This window comes from Hippoglossus hippoglossus, chromosome 21, assembly GCF_009819705.1.
Source record: "Hippoglossus hippoglossus isolate fHipHip1 chromosome 21, fHipHip1.pri, whole genome shotgun sequence".
Taxonomy (NCBI): Eukaryota; Metazoa; Chordata; class Actinopteri; order Pleuronectiformes; family Pleuronectidae; genus Hippoglossus; species Hippoglossus hippoglossus.
This window is the reverse complement of record NC_047171.1, coordinates 9,523,655-9,551,023: the sequence shown is the minus strand read 5'-3', so window position 1 is coordinate 9,551,023 and position 27,369 is coordinate 9,523,655. Positions and strand designations below refer to the sequence as shown.

General features: G+C 42.1%; 2 protein-coding genes across 8 annotated transcripts in view; one reads left to right on the top strand and one right to left on the bottom strand.

Annotated features, from left to right (window-relative positions):
• Positions 1-1,509: 1,509 nt before the first annotated feature.
• Positions 1,510-27,336, bottom strand: znf148 (zinc finger protein 148). 5 transcript variants are annotated; one of them, XM_034573723.1, is made up of 7 exons: positions 27,210-27,336; positions 7,253-7,646; positions 5,276-5,401; positions 5,012-5,135; positions 4,775-4,858; positions 4,552-4,670; positions 1,510-4,338 (listed from the first exon to the last, which is right to left on the bottom strand). In XM_034573723.1, exons 2-7 carry the CDS (start codon positions 7,628-7,630, stop codon positions 2,698-2,700), a joined length of 2,472 nt encoding a protein of 823 aa, XP_034429614.1. In that variant the 5' UTR covers positions 7,631-7,646; positions 27,210-27,336; the 3' UTR covers positions 1,510-2,697. The 5 variants fall into 5 exon arrangements, with proteins under 5 accessions (XP_034429614.1, XP_034429612.1, XP_034429616.1 ...); XM_034573721.1 differs by lacking the exon at positions 27,210-27,336 and adding an exon at positions 9,931-10,048; XM_034573725.1 differs by lacking the exon at positions 27,210-27,336 and adding an exon at positions 9,931-10,048 and having other exon boundaries at positions 7,313-7,646.
• Positions 10,719-27,369, top strand: part of LOC117754663 (dehydrogenase/reductase SDR family member on chromosome X-like) — a 40,548-nt gene continuing 23,897 nt past the window's right edge. The window contains exons 1-2 of one of the 3 annotated variants that reach the window (XM_034573726.1): positions 10,719-11,478; positions 27,247-27,361. In XM_034573726.1, coding sequence (XP_034429617.1) covers positions 27,259-27,361 — 103 coding nt within the window. In that variant the 5' untranslated portion in view covers positions 10,719-11,478; positions 27,247-27,258. Of the gene's footprint in view, positions 11,479-27,233; positions 27,362-27,369 lie in introns of those variants that run through there. The other 2 variants (XM_034573727.1, XM_034573730.1) reach the window with 2 other exon arrangements.

The window sequence follows — 27,369 nt, the reverse complement described above, 5'->3', positions numbered from 1 at the left end:
ATGTGTGCACCCTGCCTGTGCTCTGATTGCGCATGACTGGAGTCTTCAGCTGGAGAGACACACAGCTGAAGCAGAGACGATAGACGGAAGTTAGCGGGCAAGTCACGGAAAAGACGGCTTCCAGCAGTTGTCAGTCAGTGTATGTTCATGTGTTTTGGAGGCGTAGCTTTGAAGAGAGAGCCAATGGGAGCGGGTGGGATGTTTCGTTGCATTTTTTTTTCAAAGGGTAGCCTGCTCTTGATAGCTTTTCCAGGATTACCAATCCTAGTTTTAGTATCAAATCAATGCTAATGTTACCCCGGATCACCCACAGAATCGGCGCCTATGTCCGTCTGTCCCTGATTGTCAGCAGAAACGTTAACAAGAGGGAGCTCGAGGGGGAGGGAGAGAACCTAATTTTCGTTGGTACAGTGATCAACACAATAGCACCTAAGACGTTACACAAACATGTACACGTGGAATACAGTGAACAGTGCGATAAAGTACAGAAGAGACCTCACTCAACCATATGTAAAACAAGGCCTATAGACAGATGTTGCTTACGAGCTGATCATTATCAAAACTACGAATATATATATATATATATAACATGACTCATATGGACAAACTGTAGCATGGTACAGATAATGGTTTGAGACGTGACTCTGTGCTATTTCTTTCTTAAAGTCTATAACGGGCAAAATTAAACAAAGCTCCCACATCTCAACGCATCACAGACTGAACAGGTTGATATAGCTTATGTGTGTTGTTATTGTGCAAGTTGAATTAGTAACTTTAGAACATTGGCAGAGAAATGCATGTAAAAGAATGAGAAAAGAAAAAGATAAAAAAGAAAAGAAAGAAAGGCACAAATACAAAACTGATGAAACTTGAAATCCAATCACCTTGTTTCCTTTGACCTTCAATGAAAAGAAAGGGTTCTCGTCATGGTTGTTTTGTTCCCCAGAAACCTGTGCAAGCTCCGATAAGAACGAGACATCAAGCTGCAGCTAAGTGACTAAAGCAAAGAGGGTCATCTCATAATGTAAATCTGACACAGGGGCTTTCACTGTAAGTGGTCCATGTCAGAAATCTCAGTTTTTGCCTTTTTTAAATAAAGGTATAATGCAACTCATCCACTGTGAAATAAGTGCCACATCCCTTGTAGTGAAGAATGTGCAAGTTGTGCAAACATTAAGCACAATCCTGTTATGTGATTTCACAACAACCAAGAGAAAATAAGAATTATCCTGCAGTCATTACATGTGTGCAGCTTTTTTTGGGGGGGGGAGAAACTCTTTCAGATCTAATTCAGCCCAGCCTTTTTATATATTGCACAGTTTATACTGCACTGAAGTTATATTTGTAAAAGTCACTGCCTGGAAATTCAGCCATGACTGTTAAACAATTCATGATTGAGAATATCAAATTTTTTTGGACATCACAGAAACCAAATCAGGTCCAATCTGTGAATGAGAATCAGATCTGACAAACAATGTCAGTTCAGTATTTTTCTGTCGCAGTCATTACACGCATTGTGTAGAAACACCCATATTAGGCCAGTTCAATAAGACATATAGTCAATAATCTCTAATGATGGTTTCATTTTAATGAGCAGTTTAACAGGAGTTCCCACCTGGGCCACACTGGGTGCGTGTGCAGTGTGTGACAGCTGCGTCACTGATCTACTGCATTTCGCTCACTTCTGTTCAGGTGTCTGTTGCGTGTCTGCTGCGAAGCTGCTACGTGAAGTTTCTGCTTTGATGACTGTATAAATAAATATTATATATATATATATATCAATAGTATAATAAAGTTATGTGCTCAACTAAATGCCAGGACTCTACGGTAGGAAAGTTGTGCATCTTCTGGTCCTATAATAACAACACCTTGTTAAAACAGATAAATGGATTCAGTCAACAGAAACGCGAGGGTGCTTTTACCTAAATATCCATGTTTGTGACATATTCAACCGTTTGTCTTTGAAACTCTGGTGAAAGTTCATTTTCACCATCTATTTTGCTGTGAACCAAGTGCGGTACTTCAGAGAAAACTATCTAAAAGAAAAGCATGGGCAGTGTGGCCGCTCTGATGTGATGACACAGGCACAGAAATGAGAAGCGAGACGGACTGCAATGCACAAGCACCGCTCACCCATCCAGTGTGGCCCTGGCGTCATAGTGAACTGAAATTGAACCAGATACACAGCTCGGGGGAGGTAGCTACAGAAAGAGCAAAAAAGGCATACATAAATAGGGCCTACATTTTAAATAGTGGAAATATTGCATTAAGCAGCAAAAGGCAAACTGATTGACAAATAAAAACATTCAAAATAAACTCTATGGCAAAAGTATGAGAGAATATTTCATTATTGTTTTCATATTATTTCCTCACACTTAACACTTTGGTCACCTTGTCTCTTCATGTACATTCTGGAGGGAGAAATATACCCACACATGATTAGAATTCACTTTTTTTTTAAAGGGGAAATGCTCGTGATTAATTCATTGTCAGTACTTCCATTCAGTTAATGTTGAACTTAGCAAGAAAAAAAGATCATGAATGAGTTTTCTGATAAAAATGCTTTGAGAAAGAGAACTCGTTTACAACAGGACTTGTTTTGGCAAAACAGGAGACATGAGATAAAGTGCAGCCGAAATTATTGACAGAAATGAATGACGACCCCCCCCCCCCCCCACCCCCCGGTCCCCGGTCCCTTCAGCCAAATGTTTCACTGGATGAAACGTCTGGGGAGGAGTTCAGTTGAGATCTGGTCTCAGTGACTCTGACTAAGGGGAACTCTGCGAAGTCCGTGCTGTGTCCCCGGAGACTTACTTGTCCGTTGTTTACAGTAAACTGTGAGGAGGCTCCAGATCTCGATGTCTGGAAGTGAGTTTTGAAGTTCTGATCGAAGGAGCTTATCTGAAATGTCTGCAGTATTCCCGGTGAGGACTCTGTCTTTTTAGAGGGCGAGACCTGCTCCAGAAAGTCCTCCTCAGCAGGGGACACTGCGGAGGGAGGGGTGGTTTCATCGCCTGAAAATGAAAACGAGTGCTGGGAGTCCCCGACCAGTAATCCAAAGTGAGGTTTGTCTAAAGTGGACCTCAGCGGGGAGCTCATTCCTGATTTGAACCTGCTGGGGGAAGGAAACTGTTTCTCTGTGGAGAACAGAGGCTGTCCGGCTAACGTGGGGCTTTCAGAGACCAGGCTGAGGCTCTGGCTGGTCAGGTAGGTGTCGTTCTGGCTGGTCCTCTCCAGGGCTTGCTGGAGAAACTTGGAGTATTCTTGCAGGAGGCTGACCTTCTCTGTCGCCGGGGGAGCCTGGGCGCTGGAGGCTCCGAGGCTCTCAACGGGGCTGCTGTCCGAAACGTCGGAGGAATTGATGGATATGCTTGACGTCACCTCCGTGTCTGCTACGCTAAAGGAAATGTCCGACTGCCCGTTAGCTTTGTTGGAGTAGTGCTCCAACAGCGTCTGAAGAACCTCATCTGGTAACACACTCTTGTCGTGAGCTGCCTTGATCTCTGCGTTGATTGGCTGCGAATCCAGAATGGTGACGGGGACAGTTTCGTCAATGACTGCTGACACCACGGTTTGTGTAACAGGCGGCTGGGAGGAGATGCTGCTTGTGTTCAGGCCATAATCCCGACTGTTGTTGGCCATCGCAGCCTGAAGGTAACGTTTCTTCTTGAGGAACTGCATGGCATCGTCGTAGTTTGTGCTGCTGGCTGCTGGCTTTGTTGGTCCACCTTGAAGGGTTTCGACTGACTCCAGTTCAGTGTTGCTTTCTATTTCTAAAAGGCCTTGCTTGTCCACGATTTCAAAGGTATACTGTGTGACCTTGGTATTTTCCTCGAAGGAAGACAACGTGGACAGACACGGAGGAGTTTGTTCACTGGACTGTTTCAGACTCCTCTTGGGGACTTTCTTCAGAACGAGCTTAGGAGGGGTCGTCTCCTCTGATGACACGTCTTCTTCCTCTTGGTGGTGGCCGGCCGTGTCTTCAGGAAACTCCACTGAGTAGTCAGCGATCACATACTCGTGTTTGACTTTGGAGGACACATCATAGAGAGGTACACCTTCAATTTTTTTCTGTCTCTGCTCCTCCTTCTCCTCCGTTTCTACAACAGCGATGATGTGCCCTTCTGTCTGGACAGTGGAGGAAGCGCCTGAGCTCTTGTCTGCACACTTCTGGCGCTTTTTCTTGGGCAGTGAGCACTCTTTGGCAAGCATGGGGAGACCTAAAGAATCTGCTTCACGTGAAGCTCCCACTTTTCCAGCAGCCTTGTTGGTCTTTCTCTCCCTGTTCTCGTGACACATTCTCCTGTGCTTTAAAACCCGGTCTGTTCTGGAGAAGTACTGTGGATGGAGGCACACACAAGTCACAGCTTATTTGGTGATTGTTTTGTCTTCTTTTTCTTAAATAAAAATATACAGAATAGAATAAAGTGTGTATTTATAATATAAATATACAGTAATGAAGATGCTAAAAGGACAAATCAATATGTGAATTGGGTGAATAGGATTACAAAACTATCTTTATACCTCCAGATTGTCTATGTAACAACGTACCTGGTGACAGTAGTCACATTGGTAGGGCTTCTCTCCACTGTGAGTCCTCTTGTGTCGCTCCATGTGATACTTCTGAATGAATCTCATCCCACACTCATCACAGCGAAAAGGCTTTTCACCTAAACACAAACAGACAAAAAAATTGAGAAACACCAGACTCACTTCTAAGAGACTAAAATGATAAATAACATCCTAGTAAATACTGACTGTATTCTTCACTCACCAGTGTGGATCTTCTCGTGTCTCTGGAGGAGATATTTCTGAATGAAGCGCATGTCACACTGGCTGCACTGAAATGGCTTTTCACCTAGAGTTTGAATAAAATACATAAATATGCAGAAACCTCTGTGTAGGCACAAAAAGCTGAACACTGCTAAAGGCCCCTTTTTGGATTTAGCATTTCAATAATGGAAAAATAATCCAACCGCAACATAAAAAAACACGACTGAGTAACTCATACCAGTGTGAATGAAGACGTGCCTCTGCAGATGATAGTTGGTTCTGAACGCAGCATTACAGTGACCACAGATGTGACACTTGGGATTCTGCATGCCCAATGATTCGTCGTCATTGCTGCTGAGAATCTACGATAAAAAAACAAAGACAAACACGGGTATTTGTTTCAATCTTTCCACTGTCTCTGAGAGAATGTATCAGTCCCTCCATCCCTCTAGCTCGCAAACAGGTTTTAAACCCTGATTTTCTGTTGTGTTGTGACCTTCACCTTTGCTGGTGAATGCTGCTTCCTTTTCTTCTTCTTGGAACACACCAGCAGGTCCTTGGATCCTTTCTTGTCCTTCTTTATCTGGACCGCTGGTTCAGACAGCTTCACTTCCTGCTTGATGCTCATCTGTTAACGTAGGACCATAGATAAGTCAGATACATGACCTCCTCTAAAGCCCCCCCCCCACTCATCCAGCACTCAAACAACCAAAGTGAGGCGGTCTCGCTATTTAGCAGCAGCTCCTTCACAACTTAAGCAGCCAGTGTATGTGGTTCAAGCATCCTCTAAGGATTTACCCCTGCTGGAGGGATAATAGACCAGAGGAAAACCACTAGTCCTAGAAAACCTGTATGCTGAGAGAATACATCTGTGAGAGAGTTTTTTTTTTTTATTATACTGCCACTCTCCAGGATTTCAGAAAATAACCTACTGGATGGCCCGAACCTATGAAAATACGATCCAATTGTTATATACAGGAAAAATGTAATTTTGAGGTGCACATTTGCTGCATCTCATCTTTACTTTTCTGTGATGCAGAGAAATAGAAAGCACAAACATTTTTGGTTGATGCTTTCCTCAGTTTGCAGTCTCTCTCTCTTTACTCTGATTATGGACCAGTTGACCTTCTTAGGGTTTCGACTTGATACATTAGAGGTTTTGTACATGGTCTGTACCTGACAGACCAAATCACAACGCAGATTTCGGTGCCTCATTTTAGTGCCTGAGCTCTGTACTGAAATAGCTGCCGTGCTTACAGGCAACATAAACATCAATAAGCATGCCTAGTTAACATTACACTTAAGTACGGTAGCAACAGACACTCTGCAAGGCTCTGGCAGCATGTAACATTAGCCCAGAGTTAGCTCGTAGCTACCTCAAACGCGAGTTGACACGACAACCTAAAAATACCTAAAGCTAAAGTGTGGCTGGATTTCACGTGAGAGGTTTCCCACACTGGGATGAGCAGAAAACAATTCTGTGTAAAGGGAGGAACACAACAAGCACATCATTCGGCAGTGGGGAGACCATTGATGTAGAGTTTGGAGCATCTGGTCTGGAGCATTTTTGCTGTATTAAGCACTGAAACTATCATTTAGTATTAAATTATTGTAGTTGGATTTGGTTTTATTTAAGTGACTTTGTTATTTAGATTTGTTAACATTTCCATACTTTTAAAAAGTACAGCAACACATAAGAAACTGTGCCAACTACCATTCCTTCTCCACATTAAGAGCCTGGTTGATTAGAAATCAAAACTGTGAACACCAAAATGGTATTTTTGTTATCTGTTGTTTTGCATGTCATTCTTGTGCTCAGGTTGGCAGCTGCTCTGATTGTCAATGTCTCTGTGCAAAGTGTTCACACCTCACCACCAGGCCTTATATTAAAAATTGTGTTGTCCTGCTATTTGTTGCCATGTACTGTTCCTTCTGTGTATTTTTAACAGCTGTTGTTCTTGCTTTTATGTAAAGTAGTCCCTGTTTATGTCGCACTTTTATTGCCTGCCCAGGGGACTACAGATGGAAATTAGCCTCTGTGGCTAACTCTGGCATATTTTCAGAAATGTTGTTAATATGAACCATTCCTGTCAAATAAAGGTAATAAAGTAAAGTAAAATTAAGTAAAGAATTAAGCACTCGCTTAGAAAAAAAACACACGATACTTAACCCTATAAATTTAAAATTACTGTCATTAAGTGAAATGTTAAACAGCCATCCATTTCAAAAATATTGTATATGTTACTTAAGACTATTTAGGCTCTTTTGACTATGAATGTGTACAACTGTTAACTGGGGCATGGGTGGTTTTCATGTGTTAATGCCTAAGATACATTTTCAGTGATGAATGAACTGACTCCCTGTAAAAGACAGGCCAGAGAATGACGTAAACATCACTTCACACTGAACTGTGAGAACAGTATTCACACAAATAATCTTATCAATACATGGACTACTTCTTAAACCAGCATGGACTCACTGGCATATGTAGCAAGCACGGCAACTTATTGGTGAGTTTTAGGGGGAAATGCACTCCCACCTCGCCTCCTCCATCCTCCTCTTCTCCATCTCCACCACCATTATTCTTCATCATCATCTCCTCCTGCATCATCAGCTGCTCTGGTGGGACAAGGTCGTGAGTGACCAGCGAGGTCCCGGTCAAGTCCTCCTCCTCGTCGTCTTCATCGTCGTCGTCCTCGTCGTCCTCGGCCAAGAGAGGGTGGTTCACCAGTGACCGTTCACCCAGGGTCATCACCACTAGTCCTCCTCCGCCGGCCAGCCCGATTCGCCCTCCTCCATCTATCCCTCCGCTGCTGCACTTCAGCAGCATGCCATCCAACTTGTCATCAGCGTTCATCTTACATAGAGTAGTTCTGGAGTTTTATTTGAAAAAAAGAGACATTATATTGCCACATTAGTCCATGTTGTAAATATAGTGGAGAAACAGAAGTCTAGGTCAATATCGGCAGCGTCATAAAAGCCTACAACCAATAAACTGGTTGAACCATAAGTGGGTCATTCTGTTGCAAAACATCACTTCTGGGCCGCACAGTCACAGATGTTAGTAAAATGTTTCATGCTGAAACTAATAAATTGGTAATTTTGCATGTGCCTTACCAACACCATGTTTTTGCAATTCCCCTTTTACTGTTACAATCACTCATGTTATTTTTTTATATTTGGGATAGCATACTGTATTTATTCAAATAGATTCAGGCTTTGTTTGTCCATATCTCCCTTAATTAGCATCAGAGACTCATGACATTTAGGTTCCATAGATTTCTCATGTGATTAAATAAGCATGAACATTTCTTTTTTTTTGGACAGCCAGAGGTTTTGCCTGGTTACATTAAGATCTGTCATGGTGTGGCCCGAAGTGTGATGATTTGACACAGAACAGAATATCATCATGAATAAAATTACCTAAATTACAGACAATTGTAACTACGAAGGAAAGCTTAAACTTTCAGGTCAACATTTTCTTTACAATCCCTAATTTGACCTTCTTCTGTGAAGGTTACTTATCAGTAATGTGTTAAAGAAACATATTCTAATTTATGGGAACATAAAATTAAAGACGTTAACGTACTAATCTGCATACAACATGACTTCAATAATCTTAATAACACTAGGCCCATGAAAACAGCACAAAATTAGCGTAAATTCTCAAACTTCCTCATGTTGCATCACAGTACTTGTTATTACTTTACACTGTATATTTCTCTCTGTATGGTCTGATCACACACAACAGCTGACCCAGTTAAAGTTGACACCAACTTATAAGAGGCCCTGTATCATCAACAGACATTGGACTGCGAGAGAGAGAAATACAAGTTATTTGTATTTATATAAAGGGTAGCAAGTTAACCATACTTAGAGCTGCTCACGTGCACGGATCACAAACAATATTAAAACCATTAACCTTACAGTGTTCTGGCTGATGGCTGTATAAGTTAATGTAGTAATGATCCAGGTCAAATATACTTCTTAATGTGGCCTTTAAATTTCAGAACAGGATATTACCAGCGCAGAGAGAGTAGATATAAAACCAGTTATATATATTTCACACTGAACAAGGACACTGACTTGTAGCTGCACTTCAACACCTCCTTAGTTAACCAGCAGTGGCTCGGTGTTAAAACGGTAACACAAGCTAACCTAGCACTTGTGGACCGTTTAAAAATGAGTGCAGGTTTGAACGGGAGCTAATCCTCACCGACCCGGGAGTCAGCACAAGTGTCTGTCCCGGTTTAAACAACAACCGCTGCGACCCATATGTAAACACACTCACTGTGTCACTCGGGTTAAGTGGGTTAAGTCCCTCGCCTGGCAGCTAGCCTGCTAGCTAGCTAGCCGCGCCTGTCAGAGCTGCTAACTTCATCACGTTCACAACAAAACCGCTGCGGAGACGTGGGAAGTGGGGGCCGGCGCTCCTTCAAATTAAAACCATCGCTTATCCTTTCGAACAGGACAGCGTGTACAAATAAACAAAATAACGATCAAACTTTGATTATTATTGCAAGCTGGTACTGGTATGATCTGAAAAGGGCCATAAACCACACCAGCCAAGCAAATAAAGTATCCTGAAAACTAAATATGATATTATTTCAGTTGTTTTTATTCAATTCGAGACTTATAACTATAACATAATTCCAACCAGCAAATGTCGCAGGGTCAAACTTAATATATCTGCTTTAAACTCTTCCACTGACTACCCAACACATGGCTTACTGGACGCCTTATTCTGAAGGCTACGGCCGGAAGCCCAGTCTTTCACTATGCAAGTACTCGACCGCTATCTACGGCCTGCATGAAGCTAGTTAATTAGCTGCTAGCACGTAGCTGCAAACATGGAGCAGCTCCTGCAGCCGCAATGTTCAGTTGACACAGCATCTGTACAGTGACGGACGAGTCCTCTCACACGCAGCGCGCGTGAATGAATCCCAACTCGCACCAAACGCCACGAATGACACGAAACACAACTTCGGTTCGCGCAAACTTCTCAGCGGCGCTAGCTTCCTCCGCCACTGCGCTCCACAGGCCACAATGCTAGTGAAGCTAACTAGCTATAGCTCGCTACCAAGACAAACAATACGGCGCGTCCCGCTGGCGCACGGGAGAAATGTCAGCTGTGAAAGCCGCAATGTGTCTTCTTACCTGCTGTCCGTCTTACACCCGCTCGGCTGACATGGTTGTTATGCAAGAAGAACACAGTGTAACGATGGTGTGCGGAATAATCACACACACCATCACTGACATGGGAGGCACGGACGTCTCTATTTGTCGCCATCTAGCGGTGGCGAGGGGCTAGTGCGGTGAGCAGTGCGCCTCTGAAGTAGAAACTGCTGAACACATTTTATTTATGAGGCTAAAAGAAAACAAACGAGTAAAAACGAACCTCAACCCTTTGATTCATTACTAACTGATATTTAACTCTGTTTAATGGAATGGGCGTTTTACTATAAACTGTAAACAATACAAATAATGATTACAATATAAGTCTCAGCTATAGCAATATAAAGTTTCAACACACACACACACACATATATATATATATATATTTATATATTTATAGATCAAGTGTTTGTCAAATAGAGTTTAAAACCACAAACTTCCCTCAGGAGCAAAAATTTGTCTTGTAGCTTAAAGAGTGTTTTGAAAACCATGGGGTTAGGGTTATATATTTCACCATGGTGACTTATACTGTATATTTGGCCTAATGCCTTTCCTAGACATTTCTCTTGGTTTGTTCATTCACTAACTCATAAGAAATGTAAAAAATATTATTTTGATGATTATATTTTATTCTAATACACAAGTAAGAAGGATCCAGGGAATATTTTATGACTTATAGGAGGTATATGACTGAGAAGAACTGTTTTACCACAAAACATCACGTTGAGGGTCGTGATATGATATCTCTCTCTCTCTCTCTCTCTCTCTCTCTCTCTCTCTCTCTCTCTCTCTCTCTCTCTCACACACACACACACCCTCCAATGTGAGGAATACTAATCAACCTGTTTGCTGACAAGTGCAGCAGCTCGGCGCGCAATTTGGGACTTCTCTCCACTCTTGAGTCTAGAGACGTCTCTGCTGGATTTGAGTCTGAACCTCCACCTGCTGGATTTCATCGCGTTATCCAGCGATCGCCTGCTTCCTCACTGCTGTGTCCTCTGCTGTGCGACAGGCAGAGACAGAGAGGACCTGTGGACTGACAGCCCACTCACTCCTGCGCCGCTCTTCTATCCGGGGAAGCCCCTCCACGCGTTGCGCGCCTGGATCGCCGGCAGCCCATATAGGATACCTTCGCGGCGTGGAGTGCGGGTGCATGTGCGTCGGGGTCTAAATGTGTAAGTTCGCGCACGGCAAAGCTCCGGGCTCCGTCCTCAACAGTTGCCACCGGAGCGGAGGAGAGGAGCGGAGGAGAGCGAGGGAGACAGCGGACTGAGGACGGACGGACGGAGCCCCTCTGCACGCCGCTTCTGCCCGGCTCTGCTCCTGACATGCAGTCGATCATCTCTCCGGTGACAAAGGCCATCCTCGTCGCGCTCTTCATCTTCGCCATACTCCTCATCCTCTATGTGATCCTCTGGTACATCTGCAGGGACGTGGACTGCGACCACGGCATCTGAGGACTCCGTTAAAAAAAAACGGGAATAACGGGGATTTCGCGATGGGGCGCGCAGAGGAGCCCAGGGTCATCCCGTGAGTCTGCTTTTTCTGTCTGCTGCTTCTTGTTGTGTTTGTGGCTTGTCTGTGGCAGTGCGTGTGTGTGTACACGCGTGCATTCCTATCCCATCGCGCGTAATGTTAAATGCGCTCTGGTTTAGAAAGGTGATGACCGGCGTGCGTCCCCCCCGGCACCCCGGCACCCTGAACCCAGAGAGAGACCCTCAATCATTTCTGTTCAACTTCATATCGGTCATCTATAAATATGCAACATTATGCACCACAGACCCACTGTTGTAATTACAGGGAAATACTCAAAGGTGAAACAATGTCATGAGGAGGATATCGAACTGGTGCGGATGGAGCGTGTGCCCGCTCACATTTAAAAGGCTACACGAAGGCCGCCGGTCACACTGCGGTAAACAGCGTGGGGGTGTCCCGTAAGGTCAAGAACAACAGTGTTTTCCAATATTGTTTGGCGCCCCCCTCCACCCCCTCCTCTTCCCAAATCCTCCACCTCCTCCTCCCGTATACATCTGCAGCGTTAGTTCACGTTCAGTTCATCTTGGTCTCTGTGGATGCTTCCACATTGGCGTTTTACATCCAACGAGATAACGGGATTATCTCCATTGGCTCCTTCTTCCTAATCTGTTTTGTGCCATGTTTTGGAGCCCTTATCGTAAATACACCCTCTAATGCTTTTACGCATAGCGCATTTATATTCCCCTTGACATCCTGTGGGCTTGTTGCAACACGCTATATGTCCACTCTTAGTTTATAGGAAGATGTCTCACACACTCACACACACACACACTCACACACACACACACACACACACACACACACACACACACACACACACACACGCACACACAATCTGGCCGCACGCTTGATGAAGGACCTCTCAACATTGCAGGCACGTTGGCACCTGCACAGTGGCTACATTTTTTTTGTCTCATGGCCCATAAAGATATTGAAGATAATGAACATGTGAGATATGATTGCCGCTTTCCACGGATCCAAAGTAATTTGTTTTCATCTGCAGCAACCCCAGACAGGGGGAAATGAAGAAGCTGTGCACACTCTAAAGTAGATAATGTGAAGGACACACCAAGGACATGTTGCCTTTTGAGGCTTTTTTAAGACATTGGAGCAGGAATGTGGAGAGAAGGACAGACACCAAACCCCATACGACAAAAATTACACATCCACATCTTCACAGAACATGAGGGTGGTCCTATTACAGGAAATATGACTCATACCTGATTAGTGCTGATTGATAATCAGTATCAGCAACACACACTGTAAAATTACCCCCTTTTCACAGAACACCACTTAACACCCCCAGAGGATTTAAACATCCAAGCATCCCCCACACAATTCATGAAAGTTTAAGATTAATTTTTTCCTAAACCTTCTTATTTAGAGCTGCAGGCGCAACGTGGAAGTATTTAAAAAATCCATAAGCAGCCTAAATGCTGGATGCAGCCCGGTAAATGGCTGTGTGCACTCTCCTGTAGAGAAAAGGAGAGTCTGGAGGGATGGCAGATGCCCTCTTTGACCGGACAACAAAATGATTCCTGTCAGCCATGAGTAGATATACAGCCAACCTCTGTCACTTCTCAACACACACACACACACTGTAAACGGCTGTTCCAGGCTGTTCCAACTTCATCAACCCCAACACAAAATGATCCTGCTCTTACTCTTGGTGTCTGTCTGTTTAAACCACTGCCCTGGATTGCCTGTGTGTATGTGTGTGTGTGTGTGTTAAGGTGGGGGGAAAAAGCAGTGTTTGAGCGAGTGTGTATGTTTGTGCAGTTTGTTAAAAAAAAGAAAGGCAGTGTGCGTTTGTGAGTGCCAGCGTGGGAGGGGGTTAAACACTGACATGCTCCAGAATGACAGATGAGGAAAAAAAATGTGGAGCAAAGGAGGCTCAGCATGAGAGACAGGTGTGTGTGTTCCTGTGCACGTGTGTGTGAGAGTGTGTGTACATGACCATGAGTAAAATTCAACTTTTTTGAAAATCTTTTCCTACAAACTGTAATATTGCAGTGTACCAAGTGTGTGATGGCAGAAGTGATGTTCTATGCAGCGTGCGTGAGCTGAAAAGTTAATTGAACAACACTTCCAATCACAGACATATTGAAGACCAGTTTAGATTTTAGTTTAGTTAATTTCATCGTAATCTTAAAACGATTTTACAAAAACAATAAGATAAGATAAGCTAAGATGAGATACCTTTATTGATCCTCCGTAGTGAAAATTCTAAATTCACACATGGAAGTTGCAGTGGAAGGGGAAAATGTTGTAAGAACAAAAATATGAATACAGATAAATAAAATAAAAGTGGAAATAATACCGTATCAAAATGTACAATATCAAGATAGGGATCAAGATTGTGTAATTGGTCAATTTGTCCATTCTTTGTAATATACAATGTACAAATTGTGCAGCAGTTCTTTCTTGTTGTACATTGTGCAGTACACTTATACTTGTACATACTGAAATGTACTTATATTAACCTGTCCCCTTTTCATATATATAACATAACATAAAAAGATGGCCCTTTTTTTGGTACTTTTTTTTTACATATCACATAGCAAATCAATCATACAATAATGAATGCGTCACCATAACCTAAAATAACTCAATAAGTTCACACTGCTTCATTATTTTTCTTCTTGAATTTTATTTGGTCCACAATTTAAATCACTGTCCACAGTTTTACTCCATAAACAGAAATAAACATCTGCGTTAATGTAATGCATCAGACTGTGACACTGGATTGGTTTCACCTCAATCTTTATGGTCATATATGTGATCAGGGGTATTTTTATTCCACTAACACAACAGAGTGAAACTTGATGTGATGCCGTAGGATGAAAACAGACGTGGCTTCTTTCAGAAAGCTTGAAAGTGAACACACCTTGATGAATTGAGACTGAAGTCATAAAATATAGGGATAAAAGTAAATTATTAAAGCTGGCTGAGACTGAGTTAGGATTTTTTTGAACCTATTCTGACCTCAGAATTTGTAAATACTGGCAGAGTATGAATGAGTGTGTGTGTTTGCCTCCTGCTGTTCATTCTCACAAATAATTCATAGTGGACAGAGCGGCTTGACCACCATTGCTGATGAATTCCTAAGTCTCACATAATACCTGCCTTCATGAACACAGACATGATCAGAGACGTTTCCTGTTATCAAACTATCAACGCAGCTGTAAAGGTTAAAGTTTCTGCTCGAGTTGCTGGGATGTGACGTTTAAGGTCACGGAGCGAGGCCCAGAAGCTGAATCAAGTCAGAGCTGAGTAAATGAAATAATATTGTTTGGCAAACACTGAGAATAATTAATATTTCTTTATGTATTTTAATTTTCAATATTTGTCCTTTAGTTGTTGAACGGCTGCAAATACCATTCGGCAAACAGTAATAATTTAGCTGCAAGTGATGCACCTCACGTCAACCTCCATTATCAGTCAGTTCATAACAAGGTCAATTATATATTTTTAATTAAAATTTTAATTCATTTATTTATCTATTTTTCATTTTCGTGCTTTGATGCTGTGTGATCTTCAAATAGCTTTATTGTTTCCCATGTTTGCCTTCAATTGTGTTTTGAAAGGTGCTTTATAAATAAATATTAAAATTATTATTTGTATATTATTATTATTAATAATAATAATTATTAAAATTATTAAAATTATTATTATTAATAATAATAATAATAATATTAACGCTCTTAATAATATCATTAGTTAAAAAAAAATTGACATGCCTGATGAACATTATTTTACACAGACATGCCCCGTGATACACTCTAATCACTGAAATACACAAATACACTTATAACAATTAACAACAGTAAGACCAGCATCTTTGTGAAAAGCATATGAATCATGTTTTATTTGTTCCTACATAAACAATATATTTTCTCTATATAAAAGTAATTTTCTTGCCTGAAGTCAGAGGTCAGGGGTCAGCTACAGCTACACAGCAGGGACCTTGGATAGTCAGTGTCTTGCTCAAGGACATTTCAGTAGGACTTAATACTTACTGGTACAATTAATTGAACATGGCATTTATGTTACATTATTTAAAATATATTTAAAAAAAATTAACCAACGTTGAAATATTTATGACACTTCCAGTCGCTGCTTTTCCCTGAAGGGTACTCTGCTCTTCACAAGGATGTATTAAGAGCGCTTCTTACACCGTATATCCAGGACTGATTCCACCAGGACTATTTTATTATGATAAAAGCAGATAGAGGTATATATAATACTTTCTTTTTCAGTGTCCACACTGGTCCAGCCCAACTCATTTACAAAGTTGTTTTTGTTTTTTGGCACGTTCAGTTAGATTTAAAAAAGCTGGGGAAGAACACCAGCCGGACAGCGAATTTTGCTAATTAGATCAAAGCCACAATTGGAGGTGGTTTGAAATGTGATTCTAATCAAATCTCTTCAGCTGTGTCACAGTCGGGACACTCCAGTTGCTCAAATTGGATTTCAAAGTGTCTTTTGACCACTTAGCTACATAGATACTGACACATACGTAACTACTAGAGCAAAGCATATGTCAGACAGTCTGTCCTAAAGATCTGGTTTAAGAAACTTATAAAATCTTATTACCCTGAAGTCTGAACACAGCCTTTGTTCCGGAACTGGGTCTGTGTATATCTTTGGGTAACAATAATTAAGATCAAACAAACTCTCACATTTGACACTGTTCAAGTTGGTATTTAATTGCCTTCTCGTTTGTATTATCTGGAGAATGTAATGAGTACATTTGGGGTTGGCGGGTTGTAGAGAGTTCTCTACCAGCGTGACATTTAGCTTGACTTTTAGCTCTTTAATTTATTAGGACAACCTCTTCAGTCTGTTGTTTGTTTGACCACTTATCTTCTGGAAAAGCCTGCAGCACATGTAGACCAAAATCCATCAGTAAACTGTTTCAATGATTTATTAGCAGCTAATGAATCCATTAGTTATGGCTTATAAAACCTTATAAATGAAGCTTTTTCAAAAACGGGTTCCAATTTGTTTATTCCCACTAAAATTTAAATATTGCTGCTGTGGTATTAACAGCGCTGTAGTTCACATTCCCTCTTATAGTGATAGGAAAAGTATGCATGATGTGACTATCGAACATCTGGTCATTTTGTGCGTTCCTGTGGTGTCGGAATAATCTGAAAAATTATGGTCCTGACTGGGAACATTTACATGACCGGCATCTCAAGTCAGAAAAAAGTATTTGGAAAGCTGGCAAAAATGTTGGTACCTCATCGCTTATAAACCCGTTAACATCATTTTATAATCAACTCTAAATAGGGGCTTCTAAAGTCAACTTGTCCAATATTACATTTTGTCACTGACAAACTATGTCCATCTCTCACCAGCACCTTTAGCCATACAGACATTTTCATGATTAACGTGCACAGGTTTTAAATCATGTACCAGCCTGTCACACCTGATCCTTTTTCTTTGCTCTTTCTTATAATTCAAATACTGGAAAGAGGTGTCAATGTGTGGTGTGTTGTTTAAACACACAAATACAACACATTTTGTTCACAGCGTTCGTTTTCCTCATTCCAACTTCAGAGCACTTGAACATATCAAAGTCAGAATGACTTCACAGCTCAGGAAACAGGACCCTCCGAGGAGCACGTGAACGTACAGTTTGCTTTGATACATCCTGGAATATACATTTTTTATTGAGATGGTTTTTTTTCAAGTGGTGGGGTTTGTGAAAATCAAAATACCATATTTTCCATATTTTGGATACAGTTGTTTGCATAGACTCAGATCCAAACCTTCTAGCTGTGTGGTTTTCCCTGAAGGGAGGTGAATTTAATTAAAATGTTTTCCTTTTACGACCGGTCCAGGGTGTACCCCGCCTCTCACCCACTGTCTGCTGGGAAGCTCCAGCTCCCCCCACGACCCTAAAATGATAAGCTGCATATAGATAATAGATGAATGGATGTTTACATTACATCTCTGTTCCATCATTACTATCTTGAGGTCTTTGTTTTACCTTTTCACATAATTAACGGCACTATCTTGAACAGAAAAGAGAAATAATTGGGAATATTCAGAGGCAGATAAAGAACCAGATTAAAATGTAATTTGTTTCCTTCTATTTCTCAGGATTTTCTCTCCCTGACTCATTCACTGCCATCATTACTGGTGCGTCCTGTTGCAAGTTATCCCCCTTATCCCTCTGCTCTCCCTCCCTATCACTTCTCTACTCTCTCCTAAAGGCTATCTCAAGTTTAAAAAGCACTATATTCATACCCCCCCCCCCTTAACCATAACCCATATTCATACCTTAACCTGAAAACCAGAGTAACAGCCTTCAAACATCACCTCAGAGCGGTGAAGCCTGGACAGGATGGCCTGACATCACAAATATGTCCTCATTCTGAAGACCTAAAACTCAAATTGTCTTTTAGAAAGATACAAGCGCTGGCACACACACATGCACGCACGCACACACACACACACACACACACACACACACACACACACACACACACACACACACACACACACACACACACACACACACACACACACACACACACACACACACACACACACACACACACACACACACACACACACACACACACACACACACACCTCAAAGCCATAAAAATAGATTGTGAGTGACTCAGCCGTTATGTAAAGTCCATCTCTGATAGGGCCGCCTGGGGCTGTTTATGTCAGTTTAGCTTGACGGCACTGGAGCTGAGGTGACACGTGTCTGCTGTGTCCGAGCTTCGACACACACACACACGCACACGCACGCACACTTTTCCCAGAATGCGTGCAAGCCTCTCTCCCTCTTCCTTCCTTTCTGAGGCTACATTCCCCAGTGTGTGTCCCCCAGTGGACATAGATGTGATACAGTCAGCGTAATAGACTCCCTCCAGCCCAAACAACGCACATGATTAGCATGTCAGCGCAGACTGGAAACGGAAACACTGCGTTACAGACATGAGCCACATCCAGCTTCCCTCCGGCCAGGAGGACAGTTCAATCAATGTTGGTAAACCTGGAACAACTCAGGGCTGGAATCTAGAGCATATACATGAGCCTTCCATCGTCTTCATTAAAACATCAGATCTGTCTGTGTCACCTCCTCTTTCTCCATAAAGCAGATGTGGTGCAGGGTGTTTGATTAGATATTTATCATCTGCACGGGTTTCCTATGGGAAAACCTTAACCTGCATTAATTATATCGAGTTACTTTAATCATCCTCCATGCAAATAGATTTTCCTCCCTTATTAACTTGGCCTTGAGTGGAGGCTTTTATTGTCCCCTGGTGGTCTGATGCAGGTTGAAAGGCTTTCCCACCTCGAAAGAAACTCTAATGTACCCTAAAGTGTTTTCGAAATAACTGCAGGGAATGGGTTGTAAAATGGGCCCATTTAATGATCTAAATTTAACTAAAAGTGCTGCTCTCATTCAGTTGAGGCGAATAAAGGTAATAATGGTGGAGACTCACTTTGAGTTTTGCAGGATTGTTTACAGACATAAAAATCAGTCCCCTTAACATGCCGGATTTTTTTCATCAAGATCCCTGAGAAATCAATGAAAATGTAGAAAAAAGACAGTAAAAAAACAATTCTGAATCCACCCCATCGGATGTTTTTTTTACACAATCACACACTGAAACAAAATGCATCGTGGTAAGTCTAACGAAAAACCTTATCCGAAACCTTAACCAAGACCAATTCACACCTAACCCTAAATTTAACCACAATTCATCTCTTAATCCTAACCTTAGACAGGACATCAGGAATTATGTTTTGCCTCATTAGGACCACGCTTCAGTCCTCATGACGTCTACTGGTCCTGACAAGGTGAGTAATTAGGATGGAAAAGGTCCTAAAGAGGACACACAGTCACACATGCACACAGTATTTAACACGTTTAATGTAACAGTCTGTGAGTCAGTATGTGTGCCTCTGTTTCTGTCTGAAACCTGTGCGTGTTTCTGATGGAGGACACCTGGATACAATGATGGAGCTGAAGAAACTGTGTTGTTGGGTTAAATGGAGGGGTAGGGAAGGGCTAGAGGCCAAGGAGGCAAAACACACACAGAGAGGCAGAGAGACACACGTACACACACACGGCAAGCCACACAAGCACACACACACATAGACCTAAATACACCATCTCTCACGCAGGATCTCTGTGTTCATGCAGAGGCTCACAGCCGTGTCTCAGTGACAACAGGTTTCAGACAGAAACAGAGGCACACACATGGACTCACAGACCATCTAAATTATATGTGTTAAATACTGTGTGCTGTCCTCTTCAGGACCTTTTCCATCATAATTACTCGCCTTGTCAGGACCAGTAGACGTCATGAGAAACAAAGCGTGGTCCTAATGGGGCAAAACATAATTCCTGAGGTCCTGTTTAGGGTTAGGAGTAAGATGTGAATTGTGGTTATAGGTTTAGCGTTAGGTGTGAATTGGTCTTGGTTGAGGTTAGGGATGTGGTTTTGGTTAAATTTACCACAATGAAAGGAAATCAATGCAAAGTCCTAATAGGGATAGCTGTGCAAACCTGCTGTGTATGTGTGTGTTCGTTCAATGGTGTTAATGACACTCTTTATCGGTGCAAGCAAATATCTCTCCCACTGCTCCTTATTCTATATCTTATATATATATTTACTCTACAGTGCTGGGATGTATTTGATGAACATAAAAATGCACAAACACAGTCACATGCACAGAAATGTATCCCCTTAAAAGTGACACAGATATACACAGTGCACACACACATGTCTGCATGAAAATAACACAAACAGATATGAAACACCTTAAAACACCTTGAAACATTTTACAGTAATGTCCCAGAAATCAATAGATAAAAAAAAAAAACTATTACAACATGCGTTACACATGGAAATCTATTTCAAACTAACCAACAAGCAATCAGCAATTAGAAACCGCAGTGCCCTAATATTACTGTTTTAAGAGTTGAAAATATGAGAGTGTACATTTTTGCTTTTGGGACATTTTTAAGCCTTTTTTTCGCAAAAGCCTTTAAGTCAAAAAATAGAGAAAATCCAAAACCAGATGCTCCTCCAAGATGTTGATATAGGGTGTGTGCAGTTTCCTACTGCAAACACACGCAGAAAAAATCTCAGGTTTCGCTTTCATGTTTACAAGCTGGCCTTTGGCTTCACTCCCCATGGAAAGCCTGTGGCAGCTGCAGCTGAGGCGACACAACAATTACCAAATCTGTCCATGTACAGTCCGCTGCCTTTTCCCACCCTTGGCTACAGTGCACAAGGAAGAGATCTCCCTCTCTCTCTCTCTCTCTCTCTGAATTGCCTCTCTTGAGTTTTTTCTTTTTTACTTACAATGTATTAGTGTTTTTTGTTGTTGTGTTTTCCCTCTGTCCTTATGTAGACCTGGGGCTATGTTGGAAACTCAATAAAACCCTTTGATACACTGTATATGATACTGGGCCCAACAAAACAACTGAAAGTAGGTAAAAGTTCCTCATTTAAGATGTCATGATAGAAGTCTTAACTGAAAAATGTTCCGAGTGGAATGGTTTGACATTTTGGGAAATGCAATTATTTCTTTTCTTGTGGAAAGTGAGATTAAGGTGAAGCCAGCAGCTTAAACGGATAGTTCACCAAAAAATTCCCCCATTATCTACTCACCACTATTCTGATGGAGGCACAAAACACCTCCTGAGTCTCAGGGGTAAAAAGTGTTTTAGCCAAGGCGACCTCTTCTTCAGATGTTATAAAATAACAGAAAAAACACGACATGCCTCCATACTGCTCGTGCACCCCGCTCGTGCCCTTGGGTGAGAGTGTGTGCGGTGTTCCATGTGCCCGAGGGTACGTGAACACGCCTCCGACATTTATGCTAAAAACACAGTGTAAATGACGCCGCTTCGAGTTGAATATGAATGTCGCGGCTTGCGGACACTGCACGAGCAGTATGGAGGCATGTTGTGTTTTTTCTGTTGTTTTATTACATTTGAAGAAAAGGTCACAATTGACTTCAATTTTATTGGATTCGGCTGCAACGCTGTTTGCCCCTGAGACTCCTAAAGTGTTTTGTGGACTCTAACACTTCACCCACTCCTCCATCAGCATAGTGGTGAGTAGATAATGAGTGAATTTTCATTTTTTGGTGAACTATCCCTTTAATTTAAGTTTAGCGCATCAATTTTCTAACTGTATGGAGATACTGTATGTCTCCCTAGGGAGAAATGGGAGAGTTGAAGGGGAGGCTCATGAGTCACAGTATTTTTGAATTCAGTGTGCCTCACACTAGATAATGATATATCCGTCACAAATAGACGTCCATAAATCTGCTTAGAAGTCATGAAAAAATCCTTTTACCTCTAGAATTGACATGTTTTTAAGATGATTTCAGTATCAAAGTCATGGTTCTCTGCTAATCCATGGGTTTCCAAAGCAGCTAATTCTTTGTACTTTTTCTGTGCGCTAGTTTGCCAAAATGTAGGTGAAAAAAAACAGGGCTCAAGTTGTAAGCAAGCCCACAGCTAAGTGACTCTTTAGCACCACTATCCTTCCTGTTTACATCTCACAGATCACAGCAACTGAACCTACTATACTTCGAAAACTTTGCATTTATATTCCCTGAAGACTGAAGCCCTTCTTCCATTCAGGCCTCAGACTGTGAAACATCCTGGCTTAGTGCAAGGGTATTGAGCAGGGGGTAACATCTGGCCTGATTTTGAATTTGAATGCCAGTGGTGAGTAGATAATGAGTGAATATTTATTTTTGGGTGAACTATCCCTTTAAAAGAATCAGACTGCCACCACCTCTTAGTTTTATTGTTGTATCCTGTTTGTTTAATCTTTACAAAAACAGAAATTTCAAAATGTAAAATTGTCTTTTTTACACTTTAATTCTGGTTTTAAAAAAACATGTTTGTCTTCTTCACACTGTCCAGCACATACACACATACACACAGACACGCACCTACACACCTACTGCTATTAACACCAAGAATCAAGAATAGGTGCACACAGATATTTGCAATTCAGGCTGCTAAAGACATTCCCCATGGATTCCTTTCTCTACTCATTAAGGTCTGCACACTGTGTAGTCTGCAGCTCAGGAGTCTGAACTTTGAGTCCATCCCTGACTGCCTGCCGCTCAGATGGACGGGCCGAGGCTACTGAAAGAGGAAGCCCAAACAGAGACACAAAGACAACATCACTTCAAACAAGCTTTTTGCACTCTGTAGTCCAAATTGCCCATGACAGAGCCAGAAAATTACCTTTTCTTCACAATATGACACTCTACCTGCCATCTTCCCCGGGTGACAGCCGATCAGTAGTAAAAAAAAGAAAACAGTGATAGCGTGTCAAAATCATCCTATTTGAAAAATGTTATGCCATTATCTACTAAAAAATATCGAATAACATCCACCTTCTCGTCTCAGCAGGAATAAACTTTTGTTAAATGTGAAATAAAGATTACTTTTTAACTGGCACAAACACGCAGAGATGCTGTAGAGGGGTTGTCAGCCTGAATTTACAAAATAAGACAAGTTGGGCTTTGCAGCCAGCCAGTGGTTGTCATATAAGACTAGGTGACTGTTGGTTGGAGCTATTTTGATGCTGTTCAAATGTTATTTACATCACACACCCTCCTGTCACGTCCTGTTCCTGGCATGTCTCGTGTGTGTGTGTGTTTATGTGTGTGTGTGTGTGTGTGTGTGTGTGTGTGTGTGTGTGTGTGTGTAGGAGGGGGGGGGGGGGAGGGTTACATATGTCTTCATTTGTGTGTGTGTGTGTGTGTGTGTGTGTGTAGACAACTGTCTCCCTGATGTTCCATCAACCCAAATAATCATTCCACAGTCATCCGTGAGATGCGATTTCCTTTTAACAAAAGCAGGCCGGCTCGCCTCGGTGACCCCCCCAACCTCTCAGGCTGTGGCAGAAGAAACACACACACACACACACACACATACACACGACACACACACGTGCGCCCTCTCAGCTTGCATTAACTCGCACATTTAAATACACACATACACAGCCTCCCGCAGCTCAGCCTCCACGAGGGCAGTGGTGATGACACAGTCTCTTTAGGTTGCTGCTCATTTAGCTGCCTTCTAAGCAGACTTAATAACCGGGGCCAACTGCTTGTCAGCACTGCCGGTCTAGTTAGACCTTAACTATTGGATAGTGAGAAAGACGCAAACCAATACTAATGATTTCCCTGCCAAGGGAAAACAGGAAGAAGCTATTGTGAATGCCCCCAGACCTGTCTTTAACAGAAATGATTGTAATTAAGTTGAAGGAAGGGTCGTGATGAAATTGGCTGGCCAACTTAAAGCGCCAGGGACAAAAGATGCAGCTGGCTCCTTAGCCTGTTAACACAGACATGATGCATCACTGCAGCAGACGAACAAAAGCTTTACATTAAGCTGAAAAATCTGAGTTTGCCACTTCCACATCAGTCTCCAGATGCTTTGAAGAACAGTTGTTCTAAGGCTACCTCCACACTACCACACATCTGTGTTTGGAAGTTTGGAAGTGCTGCTATCCACTGTTTCAGTTTTAGTCTGGATGGGCAGAAATGGAGATTTTCAGAAACGATGACAAAGATACTTACAACTGTTTGCTGATTGAGCCTTTTCGGTCATGACATAGCCTTTGCTGATTCGTCAAAAACAACTGGCATTAGCCTTGGCCACCAGCGTCTAACACAACATGGATCATCAGTTGCTGACCCTGTTGTCTTTGCTAACAGATGATTCAGTGTCTGAATCTAGCTGAGATGCTAAAAGACAAAGACATGCGCCACATACCTGCTTTATATACCGTAAATGGAAATGTTTAATTACGTGAGCAATAATAACAAATCGACACGAAATTCATTCATCGACCTGATTTTGATCTTGTGCTAAAGCTTGGATGAAAATAGTTGGATGGCTGCCCCATTGTGTGTTCCTGATGATTGTGTAGTTCACAGGTATTTATGGACAGTGCAACGTTTTTGTCCATCCTTTTCATATATGAGTGTTTATATCCCCATAGCATGATTTTGAAATAGGGAAGGTGACTTATGGCAACGGCTAAATCAATTCAAGTGGTGATACCAGCGTGAAAGTGGAAACCGAATCTATGTGTTGCTTGTGGAGACGCATTCTAATGCCGTGTTTGAACAGTTGTACTCAGAGGTGTCCACTGTGATCAGATTACTGAAGACACGTGTTATTGCCTGGTGTGAACAAGGCCTCTACCTGCTTGTCGGTTTTATACAGACTGATAAGTACTGTACACGTTGCTTTGCCTTTTTCAGTAATGGGAAGCAGTTCAGTTTACATGATGAAATACAAGTGATTCTGAACAGTTCAGATTCTTCTACAATATTAGTTGCGTTATCACACATCACTCTTACGCTGCCATCACAGCCACCAGGGGGAGACTGACCGCCGAACTTCTGGTTGGTGGATGATCCGCTGTACCTCCTGAGCCACAAATTAAATTGTACACGTGATGGCACTTTTTACTTGAGTAAAGGATCTGAGTACTTCCATCATTATTATCTACTTTGTTCAACAAAAACAAGGTTTACTAAAGTGGAATGATGATACAAAAAACCTTTATGCCCAGTGTAATGGTTGATGTTCCATATCTACAGGGTGTATTGAAAGCAGGATATGATAACACTGTCACTAAAGCTGATATGATGCATACTACACATTTCTATTTAAAATGGTATTTCACTTTAAATACATGTAGATACAGTATGTGGTTATTTTTCTAATCACAAAACCATTTGAGTTAACATACTTGTGTTACATCTTATTGTTTCACATCATAGATGGTGGATCTTCTCTGTGCAAATTGAAGGGACACTTAGCGCTGATTAAATCAGAGAATTAGTGTTGAATTAGTGTTGCAGAAAAAGTCAGGACTTTCACAGCTGAGGTCCTTTTTGACTAATTATCACGGCAGCATGACTGGCCTCTAATAAGAGCACACTGGTGCGATGGACTCAAGTGATCCCAGAGGAAAATCTAACATCCAGCAATCAACCAGAAATCACTTCCTCCAAGTAAAAGAGGAGCAATAAGGCTGCAGACAGAAGCCGCGCTGCTCCAGTAACATGCTTTTAAAGCCTATCCTGGGAAATTATGGATCAAACTAGTGTGTCATCCCTCTGTTGCTTCCATCGTGTGTGACCTCTCTGGCAGCAGTTAATGAGATAGTCAGTGAGCTGAAGGGAGCAATATGCTGGATCTACAGAGAAGGATAATATGGCACATCAAGCAGCCAAGCAGCAGCGACGAGTCCCCTCCATCATGCGCCGATTCAACCTCGACAGCCAAGTGATGGATGGCTACTGGAGATCCGACTTTTCAAGGTCAACTATTCATCGGGGCGTCAGAGAAATTGGCCAATTGGGTGATTTTCAAGAAAAGCTCACGTAAATGGCTTTCAATTCACATATAAAGAATGCAGCAGGAGATTCTCCGGGTCAGACGCCTTCACAACAACCGGAACAATCAGGCGAAGGGTGGCGTCTGGGTAGAGGATGCAGGAGGGAGAATAAATTCCTCTGTGGAAATCACATGTTTGTGTTTACAGCATGTCAACGGTCCTATCGCCAAAAGCTCTTGAATCTCTTCTTTCCAAAGTAACATCTTTGTCGGTGTTGTCTTCATGTATGGCACCTCTTTTTCATCTAAAGATATTTCTATCACACCCTATCGCTCGCTGGGAATCTGAAGACCTATTGCAGCAGTGCGACAAGGCCGACACATTTCGAAGGCTCTGTCCTTTTGACCCCGAGAAACAAAGGCTCTAGCAGGTAGATCCTTTCCCGGCCCAATCAATCCTAGGATTCATTGCTCTTCACTGACGAGATGTCCAACGCTTGAGTATCACGCTTCACCTCAACCGAACAGCTAATAGTGCAAATGTTTTAAAAAACCAAGGGGCATTACAACTATCTCGTAGTGTCCAACTTAAACAGCAATAAGGGCGGGACGCATTTGCGGTCTTAGCTGCCAACAATGGAGGAAGTCCTTGAGGGTCAGATAGAAGGATGAATCGAGATACCACTACTGTACATGCTCACAATGTTCTTCCCTGGTATTTGATGGATCGTTGATGTAGACTTTATCGATATCCTGCTCTGGAGCCACATTCGGGTGTGGATCACAGCGGACATTTAGGCTAAAAACATGGTGTTAATGACACCGTTTCGAGTAAAATTTGAATGCCAGTGCTCACTGACATTTGGATGACACCACAGGATCAGTATAGAGCCATTTTGTGCTTTTCTCTGTTTTTTTACGTTTGAAGTATTGGTCACCAGTTACTTCAATTGTGTAGCATTTTGCTGCAACGCTTTTAACTCTGAAACTCCAAAAGTGTTTTGTGGACTCAAATACTTCACCCACCCCTCCATCGGCATAGTGGTGAGTAGATAATGAGTGAATTTTCATTTTTGGGTGAACTATCCTTTTAACCCCCACCTCATAAAAACACAACATACATCTGTGGTTGTAAAATACTGACTAAATACAGAATACAATTAAAATACAGTAAAAACTAGTGCAAAATAGAATAGGCCCTCCGGCGATTAAAAACACCCAAAAATACAAAATACAATCAAATTCAGTGCTTTGCGTTTGTAAAGTGCAGGATCGAGTGATGTGATGCCTCTGCAGTTAGGTGAGGTCGAATGACTTCCTATTGGAACGTGTCCCGCAGGCGGATCAGTACCGTTTCGAGTGAGTTGCTCCTCTGTGCTCCTCCTCAGGTCCTGACAGACATGTTCTCTCTCCGGTCTCGTCTCCTCCCGGTGCTCAGACTCTACCTGCTCGGTGTCAAGGTGCTGCTGCTCCAGCTGTTCACCAGGGCGTTCAGGCTGCCAGGTCGGTTC